The 13,355-nt window shown below is 39.2% G+C and overlaps 1 protein-coding gene across 1 annotated transcript in view; it reads right to left on the reverse strand.

Moving 5' to 3' along the window:
* TRDN (triadin) overlaps positions 1–13,355 on the reverse strand; it is a 271,057-nt gene that overhangs the window by 92,651 nt on the left and 165,051 nt on the right. The window contains exons 22-24 of the mRNA XM_045010301.1: positions 6,300–6,347; positions 3,707–3,754; positions 1,169–1,192 (exon numbers count right to left, since the gene is read on the reverse strand). Of these exons, the coding sequence (XP_044866236.1) occupies positions 1,169–1,192; positions 3,707–3,754; positions 6,300–6,347 (120 nt within the window). The remainder of the gene's footprint in view (positions 1–1,168; positions 1,193–3,706; positions 3,755–6,299; positions 6,348–13,355) is intronic.

The following is a 13,355-nucleotide window of genomic DNA, read 5'->3' on the forward strand; positions in this document are numbered from 1 at the left end:
AATATTAAATATTCATATATAAATGTTACCATCAATGAAATGTAGAGCTAAGGCTGAAAATTAACGACACCTTTGTGCCTCTGTATTGTAAGAGTCACCCAACGGCAGTCCTGTGTACCATGCCACATCCTGCAACACCCCAAAGCAACAAATGGGTGGGGAAAAGATGGCGTTTCTATCTTTGGAGTCAGTGTCCTTATTGCTGAACGCTTATGTCAAGACCCCTTATGTGATTTGAATGCAGCTTTTGTGGTCAATTCCAGCAATGACAATACATTTAATTATATTAGCAAAATAAGCCACCCAGCATCACACACTGCTAAACCCACTAAGTTCAGAAGCCTGCTTATAAGAATGTGCATCTCCATTACTAACAGCACCATTATTCATTATTGCAAGAGATGTCACACCAATGATTTGATTTCAAGAGATCAAACACTCCAAGTGATCCAATAAACCAGAAAGCCATTCAGAAAATGCTGCCAAGATTAATGCCATCGCCAGGAAAAGCTTAGCTTTTGGGATGGTGCTAGATCTGATACAGACGACATTCAAGAATTAAAAGAAAGCTAAGAAATATTAGCTTAAATTATAAATAGATATAGGACATACTGTGACTAGATGAGCAGTCTGAGATCTATCATATAGTTGAAATACTATATTATAATTATGGCAAAAGTATAGTCTGGTATGCAGGATAGCACCACTAATTCACACCAAGGTCCTCTGGTTTTTATTCTGCACTGGTTCTCAGCATTAAACTTCTACTGGCATCAGAATACATGGCTGAGATACTTACTGAGGCTAATGGAGTCTCAGTGACAATCAGAGAGAAGAATTTTGTCCATAAAATAATATTTTTTTGTAATCTAGGTTTTTCACAGCTGTGTTACAAAGAGGTGAGAAATCTCCTCATGGCCAAAAGAAGCAGAGAGCAAACAGTAAAGAGACCCTAATCCTCTGCTTTAAAATAGAAAAAAATTTCTTAGCATTTCCATATGAATACCTCTGTTTACTTGAACCTATTCTATCTAATCAACCATTCATCCATTCACCCCTCCCATAATAATAATAAATAATAATACTTGGCTCGCAGTTACTTCTTTTCATCTGTAGAGCTTAAGGTGGTACTAAGTCAGTTATAGGGAACATGTATGATAAAGCTTACTTGTTTCTTTCGGCTTTGGTTTATCTAAACAAAAAACAAAAACAAAAAAACTCTTTAGAGTAACCTTTGTTTCTTGTGGGAGCAAAAATGTAATGCTAACAAAAAATGTGTTGTAATAGAAGAAACCCATAAAAACATCTTTAGTCAACAAACAAGAGAAATTAACCTTAACTGCTAAGGATTAGAATTGAAGTCATTACCATTTTATGGCTGCTTGACAGCATATGTGAAATGAGTTCATGGACTCAGTCCAATTTGTAGTGGACATGTAACCCCACCACACACACAAAAAATCAAAACAACCTGTACAATTTTCTACTAATTAGCCACCTTTGTAGCAGTCTCCAGTAACCCAAGGAGTATTGTGACTTCAGGGTACAACTACACATCCAGCTGCAGAGGTAATTTCCAGCTTGAGTAGATGTACACACACTAGCTCCAATCTAGCTAGCATGCTAAAAATAGAAATGTAGTCCTGGCAGTGCGAGCATCCAGATGGGCTATTTGCTCAAGAACATACCTAGGGTCCTGAGCAGGATTTTGTTTGGGATGGCTAGCCCATCCTGCTGTGCTTGCTACACTTCTATTTTTAGCATGCTAGCTTGATCAAAACTAGAATGCACATATGTACTCAAGCTGGAAATTACCCCCCAGCTCAAAGTGCAGACAGACCAGGAGCAAAGAGGAACCAGGGTAAGTAGTAATTCACTGCTAGCCTCTACTAATAACTTAATATCCTGCCCCTGGTCCCCATTTGCTCAGCTACTTTTGGCCGCTCAATAAAGGGATGGAGTTAAAGCTCTGCCTGTTCACTGAAGCTTTCCAACCACCTTGCTCTCCTTTAAACATTTTGCAAAGGTTGCACCAATCTCTACATTTCCACTAATATGAAAGCTGGTAAATATTATCAATAATAATTTTCCTACCACTATTTTGCCCAGTTCTATATAGGAGTGATTTAACATGAAAGGCAAAACAGTTTTAATACATGAACATTTTATTTTGAAACACTAGAATTCTTGCTAGGGTTGTTAAATTAGCAATGCTGCTAACTCGTGATTTTATTATGACTCCCAGTATTTTGTGTTGCTTGTAAAGCCCCAGCCCCTAGAATCAGACCAGTAGGTGAGAATCTTAAAATTAAAACTGTATTTTTAGCCCTCATGTTTGTGGAGAAAAGCTTGAATACATGACCTAAGTAAACCCTTAAGGCTCAAAAACCAGAAGGCAAATAAATTGAACCCCAAATGATGATTTAAAAACAAAACAAAAAACCTCATGATTTTTAACGCATCTCATGATTTTGGGGCCCCAATTCCTGAATGTTTGGGGTTGGCAATACTGAACTAGCATTACAGTAGGATGGATATTCTTCCTTTCCTTTTTCTTACTGAACACTGGACTCTGACAATTAATATCACAAGTGATGTCACTGCTTAGTTTTAGAGACATGTCCATGTGTGGGATGGTGCAGTGAGTGAGCTGCTAGATCTACTACATCATAGTCCAGCATAGGATGCCTGCAGCAGGCCTCAAGCAGACTACTCAAGTGGCCTTTGGCCCATCTTTAGGGTGAGAGGTAAAAGGATATCTCCTAACCCCTTTTACTGAAGCCCTTTTACTGAAGTTTTTCAAAAAAAGACCAGAATTTTACTCAATGGGTTTTTACACGAGTGTAAGGCTACATCTACCGTTGCAGCTGGAGGGGGGTGGTGTGTGATTTCCAGCATGCACAGCTGAACTCACAATAGCTCTCATCAAGCTAACACTAAAAATAGTAGTGTAGCTAGGGTAGCATGGGCAGAGGCAAGTGGCAACACAGGCAAGCCATCCCTAGTACAAACTGCCTGGACCCTATGCGGGTATTCAGGGTGGCTAACCTGTGCTGCTGCTTGCGTTGCCCATGCTACCTTGGCTACACTACTAATTTTAGCATGCTGGCTCAATGAGAGCTAGTACAAGTATGTCTACATGAGCTGGGAATCACCCACTCCACACACCGCCCAGCTCCACTTGTAGTCGTAGCCTAAGACAGGCCATCAGCCTTCCAGTTTTTCTTAGAATGCAATACAATCTCCAGATCTTTGTAAAGACATAGAACTAGATCCTCAGTGGTGTAAGCTGGCACAGCTCTGTTGATGTCAATGGAGCTACATTCATTTATCCCAACTGAGAATCTGATCCACAGGTGGTTGAAGCTCCACTTGTCCTACCACATGATTGTCTCTTTTTTTTTAAATGGAGACTCCCATGTTGCTGAATGAAAGCCACCCTGCAGGACAGGAAATCCCCTATGGGACAGGTGAAATGTTAAAACTCCAGAATGTTTTATTCACTTGAAGCGTCTCTGTGTGTTTTGTATTATGTAAGCAAGAGACCGAGCCAGAATCCTATCTGAAATTCTCTCTTCTCTGGATCAATGGCAGACTGATAGAGTAATGAATTTAAAGGTTATTGCCATGAAGCTGTCTGTTTTTTCCCCTGTGCCAATGTCTTTCTAAAGCAGATAATGTCAAAATATTTCAAGTTTCTCTTTACCTTGCTCCACAGCCTTCACTGTTTTTTCTTCCTTCTTTTCAGGTACTGCTGCAAAACAAAGATAAGGTTTTCCAATCAGAAGTGCTGCCCCCCACACAAAGCCTTTCTGAAGTAATTAAATGTCTACAGATTTCTTTGAAGGAAATGATTTCAAAGTCTTGTGACCACAAGATAACCTCCCTTCCTCACAATAAACTGGTAACACATTTTTTGACCTATCTTATAAAGAAAAGGAATAAAGTGAAAGGGGATACTTCATTTCTTTCAAAAATGAATAATACAACATTTCCTTCTTTGTCTTGAAAGAAACCTCAGGCCAGCTTCTGATGAGCCTGGCATGACTGCACAGATTGCCACACCAGAGGCTTTGCTTTGCACAGTCATGCAAGGGCCTCCCTCAATAGCAGTCCCTATACTCCATACTAATGATGAGTGCCTGTACAAAACCCTAAGATAAGTGGCTTGCTGAATCAGGGCTTATGCACATGCTTCACTTTAAGTATGAATAGTCCTACTGACATCAGTGGGACAATATCACTGAAATACTTATTTAATTCCTTTGCACAAATGGTGTGAGAGATTATTTGGTCCCTGTGGTTATTTAGCAAATCAGCTAACAGGTGGATGTCCAGGAAGTGTCGCCACACTCACAAAAGAAGGTCACAGTTCCTCCTGGCACACACCCAAATAGAGGCCTTCATATTTTCTGACATTTAACATAACATAATTGGGAATATGCAAGATCCTCAGGAGATCAGTAAGTGTATTTAATAGAATGTATAAATTCTTGTTATTTAGGGAAGAAAAATTTGCAAACATCTGTGTTTAGTGATAAAGTGTAGTGCCAGCTTAAATCTGGTCCAACATTTAATATCTATAAAATGCAGTTCTTACAAATCCTTAGGCCAAATGAAATCTCCTGCAGTGTTTGAAACACAAAAAGAAACTGTAAGGGAAAATGTCTTAACTGAATTTCATTGAACAAGTTGAGAGAAATGCAAAAAGTAAACAAAGGATAAATTGCAACAGGTTAACTGTGTTCAGAAAATTATTTTACTTTCAACAATCTAAGGTATTTTTGGTAACATAGGTAGGGCTCTACCAAATTCATAATCCATTTTGGTTAATTTCATGGTCATAGGACTTTAAAAATCATAAATTTAATGATTTCAGCTATTGAAATCTGAAATTTCATGGTGTTGTAATTGTAGGGGTCCTGACCCAAAAAGGAGTTGTGGGGAGGGGGGGGTCACAAAGTTATTGTAGGGGGGGTTGTGGTACTGCTACCCTTACTTCTGTGCTGCTGCTGGTGGCACCGCTGTCTTCAGAGCTGAGTAGCTGGAGAGCGGCAGCTGCTGGCCAGGAGCCCAGCTCTGAAGGCAGAGCCGCCACCAGCAGCAGCGCAGAAGTAAGGATGGAATGGTATTGCCACCTTTACTTCTGTGTTGCTGCTGGCAGGGTGCTGCCTTCAGAGCTGGGTGCCCAGCCAACAGCCACCACTCTCTGGCTGCCCCGCTCTGAAGTCAGCAAAGAAGTAAGGGTGGCAATACCGTGATCCCCCTGCAACTCCCCTTTGGGTCAGGACCCCCAATCTGAGAAACGCTGGTTCCCCACCCCCCCGAAATCTGTATAGTATAGTGTAAAAGTCCACAAAAGACCAGATTTCATGGTGGGAGACCAGATTTCATGGTCCGTGGCATGTTTTTCATGGCTGTGAATTTGGTAGGGCCCTAAACATAGGGAAATAAATTTATTTGTTTGTATTGATAGCGTTTTCATTGATAGCAGCATCCTTTTCATTTGTTTTTTTCAACCTGGCACAAGAAAACATTCAGTATAAAACTTTATGCTACAGTCCAATGCAAAAAAAAAATACATTCAAGGATTTTGCTTTTAAAACTAATGTAAATATGAATGGCTACAATCTCCCATGTTTACACACATTGAGTAGTCCCTGTTGAAATCAGTGGGGCTATTCACAAGGGTTTTGATCCAGCAACATGCTGAGGACTCTGACCCCGCTTCACCAGAACATGCCAGCAAATGCTCAACTATAAGGGCTTGTCTACACTACAGAGAATATAATGTCATAACTGCGGCATTGTAGCTATGCTGGCACAGGCGTAGTATAGATTCATCCTACAGAATTGGAAAGGTTTTTTTCCTGTTAATGTAGGGAAAACCGCTTCCCTTGAGCGATGGTAGCTAGTGCAACAGAAGCATTCTTCCATCATCCTAGCTGCATCTGCACGAGAGATTAGATCAGCAAAGCTACAGTGCCGGTTGTAGATTTTTCACACCCATGAGCACTGTAGCTATGATAATTTAAATTCTAAAGTGTAGGCCAGGCCTAAGAATGTGAATAGTCACATTGACTTCTATGGAACTTAAGCACTTAGCAAAAATTAAGCATGTGCTTATGTGCTTTATTGGTTTAGTAGGATTGAGCCTATTGTAAGGTGCCACTCACTATGAACAAGAGCAGTGGAAGCTGGTACTAAATGCATTTTAAAATGTACATATAGCCACAAAACTACTATGATAAGGACCAAATGAATTTTTAAGCATGCTTGTTTTCTCAAAGTACATTTACCTTTCTTAGCTGGAACTGCAACGACTTGTTGTTTGGCTTGTCCAGTTTCTGAACATTCAGAACATAGATGGAATGAAAAACAGTCTGCAGAAATACTTCAAAGATACCAGATAGCAACCCAAAACAGCATTTGTTATGAGCAAGATTAAAACAGCAAAGGACAGCAAAGCTAGCTGTAGAACATACTGCAGTATAAAGTGCTTGTCTGTTAATGAAAATTTTTCTGATGATCTTGCATTTATCGAATCAGGAGAAAGACATGGCAAAGAGAAAAAAATGATGAGAAAGCATAAAAATGAAAAAATGTTGGTGAGGTCATTCTAATATATATAGTCTGCACAGGAAGGCCTGAGAACCAAGAATTTGATAGTAAAATAAATCTATTGAAAATAAATGGACTTGACTAACTCAGTTCACTCAGCAGGCATATAACAGGCTAGACACAGGGTTAAGTTTCCTCAAAAACATTCTAAATCTATGAAGAAGAAACTTTTGACACTTTGATTCTTTGTCAGAGAAATCCTAAATGAGCTGGATAGCAAGTGCCAGGACTTTTCAAGTGTTAAGAAAAAGATGAGGCTGACCTGCAAAACTCAGCTCCAGATTTCCAGGCTCCCAACATTCAAGGGCATTTGGATTCAAGGTTTTGGCTAAGTCCATTAAAATGATAGATGCCAATCATGAAATTTGATCCAGATGCCAAACCTTACTTCCCCACATTCTGTCCCCACTGTGCAAAAAGATTTGGTGGTATCTAAACTCAGGGGGTTTGGTTTGGACCTTTCTTGGGTTAAGAGATTAGCTTTTCTCCATCATTGAACAACAAAGCTTAAAATTAAAAACAGTAATAAACTTCCCTACTCTGTCATAATTTTCACTTTGAGATTCTTTGCCCACAGGGAAATCTCTTCAAGATTACCACGTACCACTCAGAGCTAATGAATTTTCAAAGCTGCTGCACTGTCATTTCTATGCTAAATGGGTATAAAACACATTTTTTATTCCAGAACATAGATAAAGTTCATGCTGAAATTAAAAGTGTCCCATTGAATGTAGATCAAAGTAAGGAATCCTTGTAAACATTCCACTAAAGGTATGGAGATATTTTGATCTATGAAACACCAACATGGCTGCACTCCTCAGGGACAGTGCAGATCAAAAAGCCCAAGTCAAATCATGTGACATCTGGGAACAAAGTATTCTCAGTCACCTCCTGCCTCATAACTGCCCCCCCATTTCACCCCAAACAAAATCAATTTTTAAAAAGTAAACTAAAAATGTTAAAAGTCAAAACACCCCTCTACTTCAAGTGAAGTTTTGACCACAAAAAGGGAGAGTGGCAGAGACTCCATGAAACCTACTACAGATGTTGCCATTCCTATGGATTTTATTTGGAAGATGCCAGATACTACAGTGATGGGCAGCTGTATAAAACTCTAAGATAGGTAAATGACTTGACAGACACAGACATTACTGATGCTCAGAGAGTAGTGTTGCATAAAATTCCCTGGGTTTGCTGCATTCATTTTGGTTTGGTTATAACAGAATTTTTATAAAGAATGTATTACATTCAGGCCAAGATCATACATGTCTAGAATAATAGCAATGTAGGGCTGGAAGGGACAGCCTGGTCTGAGGCAGGACCAAGTAAATCTAGACCATCCCTGACAGGTGTTTGTCCAGCCTGTTCTTGAAAACCTCCAATGACAGGAATCCCACCTCTCTTGGAAGCAAAGCTGAACTACCCTAATAACTAGAAAGCTTTTCTTAATATCTAACCTAAATCTCCCTTGCTGCAGATTAAGCCCATTACTTCTTGTCCTACCTTCACTAGACATGGAGAACAACTGATCACCATCCTCTTTATAACAGTATTTGAAGACCATTATCAGCCCTCCTCCTCCCCCAGTCTTATGATCTCAAAACAAAATGTGTCCAGTTCCTCATTGGTGAAGTTTTCTAAACCTTTTATAATATGTGTTGCTCTCCTCTGGACTCTCCAATTTGTCCAGATCTTTCCTAAAGTGTGGTGCCCAGAACTGAATTCAGTACTCCAGCTGAAGCCTCACCAGTGCTGAATAGAGTGGGACAATTACCTCCGTGTCTTACATAGAACACTCCTGTTAATATACCTCAAAATGATATTAGCCTTTTTTGCAACCGAATCACATTGTTGGCTTATATTCAATTTGTGATCCATTCTAACCCCCAGACTGTTTTCAGCAGTACTACTACCAATATTCTCTATTTTTTACTTGCACATTTGGTTTTTCTCTCTCCTAAGTGCAGCACTTGTCTTTATTGTACGCCATCTTGTTGATTTCAGACCAATTCTCTGATTTGTCAAGGGCATTTTGAAACCTAATTCTGTCCTCTCCTCACAGATTGGTCTCATGTCCACATTTGATGAGCATACTCTCCACCCCATTCTCAAAATCATTAATGAAAATATTGACTGGTACTGGTCCCAAGACTGACTTTAGTGTGACCCCTCTGGATACACCCTCCCAGTCTGAGAGCAAACCATCAATAACTACTCTTTGAGTTGTGCACCTACCTCACAGTAATTTCATCTGGACTACATTTCCCTAGTTTGCTTATGAGAATGTCATGTGGGCCTATGTCAAAAGTCTTACTAAAATCAAGATATATCATCCCTACTGCCTCCCTGCTATCCTCTAGGCCAGTAACCCTGTCAAAGAAGGAAATTAGGTTGGTTTGGCATGATTTGTGCATGACAAATCCATGCTGGCAATTCCTTATACCCTATTATCCTCCAGGTACTTACAAACCGATTATTTATTAATTTGTTCCAGTATCCTTCCAGGTATCAAAGTTAGGTAGACTGGTCTCCCTCTGATAACTCATCAGAAAAATACTAAAATAGTAAAGACTAAACATGCCCAGGTTTTTTAACCTTTCTTCATAGGTCAAGTTTTCTAATCCTTTTATCATTTGTGTTGCTCCCATCTTAGAAAAGAGACAACTAAGGGGGAATATGATAGAAGTCTATAAAATCATGAATGATATGAAAAAAGTGAATAAGGAAGTGTTATTTACCCCTTCACATAATACAGAACTATGAGTCACTCAATGAAGTTAATAGGCAGCAGGTTTACGACAACCATAAGGAAGAGGTTGTTCACACAATGCACAGTTAACCTGTGGATCTCATTGCTGGGTGATGTTGTGAAGGCCAAAAATGTAACTGGTTCAACAAAGAATTAGATAAGTTCATGGAGGATAGGTCCATCAATGGCTACTTGCCAAAATGGTCGCGGACACAACCCCAGCCCCAGCGGACAAAACCTCTGACTTCCAGAAGCTGGAACTGGAAGACAGGGAATGGATCACTTGATAATTCTTCTGTTCTATTAATTCCATCCCACACATTTGGCTCCAGCCACATGCTGGACAGGATATTGGGCTAGACTGACATTGGTCTGACCCAGTATGGCTGTTCTTAATGTCCTGAACTGGAGAGAGTCCAGAGGAACTCTTTTCAATTACTGAAGAAGAAAGTTAAAACAAAAACTCTGCTTGTAATCACACCATGATTGTTCCCCTCACTGAACATGCTTCAGAATGTTCAGGCTTCGGCAGCAGTTACTGAGTTTGGTAGCCAAACTGCATCCTGACAGATCCTAAACCTGAACTGTTTTCACAATAGGAAGATGCTGAGTAAGCAGATAAAAAGCAGCAATGGGCAAATAAATAGATATAAAAGACAAGGGCCATATTTAGTCCTAGTTTAAGGTGTAACTACTTCAGCCTAAAGGAATTTAGCCCACAATACAAAGATTTGGTCCATACAGTTCAAAAGAATTCCACCTTTGAAGGAAACAGTAGCAATATTTTAATCATTACAGTCTTTTCATTATGAAACAAACCACGTGGGAGTTTCAAAATTAGGATTAAATTCATACTAGGTGTTAATAAGTGAAACTCCATTGAAATTTATAGTTATCCCAGGGTGGATTTTTGCTAATTTAATCTAATATAGATTGCTGACTGACTACAACAAAGAAAATGTAAAAGGAAACTTTTCTACCTTCTCTATGTGTCTTGTAAGAAATTAGAAGGTTCATTTGTGTTTTATCAACTGGGTTGGTTCTTGCTCTGTATAGATAACAGGGCAAAACAAACGAGACTCATGTGTAACTTACTACCCAGGTGAAGACCTCTCTAGTAAAACTGAATAGGGAGAATAGAAATTTACTAACACAATTAGCCAACCAGCAATTCCAAGGCCATAAGAAGCAGATAAGAACATAAGAATGGCTCTACTGGGTCAGACCAAAGGTCCATCCAGCCCAGCATACCATCTTCCAACAATGGCCAGTGCCAGGTGCCCCAGAGGGAATCAGCAAGTGATCCATCCCCTGTTGCTCATTCCCAGCTTCTGGTAAACAGAGGCTAGGGACACCATTCCTGCCCATCCTGGCTAATAGCCATTGATGGACCCATCCTCCACGAATTTATCTAGTTCTTTTTTGAACCCTGTTATGGTTTTGGCCTTTACAACATCCTCTGGCAAGGAGTTCCACAGATTGACTGTGTGTTGTGTGAAGAAATATTTCCTTTTATTTGTCTTAAACCTGCTGCCTATTAATTTCATTTGGTGACCCCTAGTCCTTGTGTTATGAGAAGTAGTTAACAACACTTATCTACTTTCTCTACACTAGTCATGATTTTCTAGACCTCAATCATATCTCCTTTTAGCCATCTCTTTTCCAAGTTGAAAAGTCCCAGTCTTATTAATCTGTCCTCATACGGAAGCCGTTCCATACCCCTAATCATTTTTGTTGCACTTTTCTGAACCTTTTCCAATTATAATATATCTTTTTTGAGATGTGAGCGTACCATGGACTTATATAGCGGCAACATGATATTTTCTGTCCTATTATTTATCCCTTTCTTAATTATTCCCAGCATCCTGTTTGCTTTTTTGACTGCCACTGCACATTGAGAGGATGTTTTCAGAGAACTATCCACAATGACTCCAAGATCTCTTTTTTGAGTGGTAACAACTACTTTAGACCCCATCATTTTATGTGTATAATTGGGATTATGCTTTCCAATGTGCATTACTTTGCATTTACCAACATTAAATTTCATCTGCCATTTTGTTGCCCAGTCACCCAGTTTTGGGAGATCCTTTTGTAGCTCTTCGCAGTCTGCCTGGGTCTTAACTATCTTTAGTCATTTTGTATCACCTGCAAATTTTGCCACCTTACTGTTTACCTCTTTTTCCAGATCATTTATGAACATGTTGAATAGGACTGATCCCAGAACAGACCCCTGGGGGACACCACTATTAATGAAAACTGACCATTTATATCTACCCTTTGTTTCCTATCTTTTAACCAGTTACCAGTCCATGAGAGCACCTTCTCTCTCATCCTGTAGCAGCTTATTTTGCTTAAGAGCCTTTGGTGAAGGACCTTTTTTGGTGTGACAATTGTTCTAAGAAATAATGGAATGAAAGCAATGAAAATACAGCTGGATTGAATAAGAAGGAGGATAGTAATGGCTAAAAAAATAGTTAAGGAGGTATGAATTAGAGTTTTTACATGATATGTAAAAATTTATCCGTTAAGAGGATTTCGGATTAGTGTAAATGAAAATATGCTTAGAATAGAATGTTTATAGATGAGGTAGTTTTAATAACCTTTACCTGTGTAATGTTATGAAACAAGGTATAAAGGATGTGTTTAATAAGTGGGGGTGGGGGTGGAGCAAGGTAGGATTTACACCAGCTCGGACCAGCATGGATCTGCTGATGACAAACATAGTCTACCTGCACCCAGGACTTGGTAACTGATGATAATGCTATCCTCATATATGCTTTACTTAAGATTTATGCTTGATCAAGATGGTAATATATTGTCCTAAAATGTTCCTACTAAAGCTTTAAATTAGTTAAGCTTAATAATTGGTATTGACTGTGCTTTTTCACCCAATAATATAGATGCACATCTCAAGCTGGATGTTAATTTTTCAGACCTACTTAAAAATGCAATGGCTGTAATCAAACTAACGTATGAGTCTCACTAAATTGTTTGATTGCTAGATTTTTCTTTTCATAGCAGAAATGACACAAATATTGGTGACTGACATAATGCAAAAAAATCAGGCAATAATATTTTCTACACTAAGCCATGAATCTGCTGTAGAACTGTCTTCCTCTACAATTCATAGATGCATAGATTTTTAAAGCCAGAAATGATAACTGTGATCATCTAGTTTCAGTGACACTCATACATTAGACATTCTCTTCAAAATCAATGTTAAAAGCAGTTTTCATGAACAGACCAACCGCTGTTATCTAATTTTGTAGCACAGAGTTCACTGGAGGATTTTGTACCCAGACTTGGAACACTCTTCGGAACAGGAAAGTACTGCACCAAGAGCTCTGCTATTTCAAAAGCTGTGGTCTTTTTGACTGCCAGCTGATCAGCTTTCCATATAGCCCAAATTAAGAAACCAGTAAGAAAAGGAAAGTCATCTTCAGGGGTCTGAACTCGATGACCTCTTGAAGTCCCTTCCAGTCCTAGGATTCTAAGATTCTATATGATACAATTCTATGAGCTGTGATTACAGCACTTCATAAAGAGTCCAAGAGAACATTTTCTGAAAGTCGGCAGAAGAAAACCTCATGTCCGATCCTAAAAGGTACAGATGCTGTACTCTTTCAACTCCCATAGATGCTGATGGGTGCTGAAGACGTTCAGAACCTGGCAGATCTGGGCCCAAAGATTTTGGCATGATTCACATAAAAATGACCTCCCAAAGATGACATATAGTATAGCATCTCAGGAGCAATAATCATGTATACAAAAGGATTTGCTCAACAATGCCAAGCAAGGAGGAAAACAGCTTTTTTGATTGCCCATAGTTACAAAATGACATTTATTTCTCACTTCGGCTTTCTAGAATTTGCCAAAATGCAAAGGCTTTATTTAACATACTTGTTTTCATTAGGTTCTCTAGTTTGGCTGATAGAGGCATAAAGAGAGTAACATCTAAATTAGTCTAGTTTCTGTTTTGTTTAAC

This window comes from Mauremys mutica, chromosome 3, assembly GCF_020497125.1.
Source record: "Mauremys mutica isolate MM-2020 ecotype Southern chromosome 3, ASM2049712v1, whole genome shotgun sequence".
In the NCBI taxonomy this organism is placed as follows: Eukaryota; Metazoa; Chordata; order Testudines; family Geoemydidae; genus Mauremys; species Mauremys mutica.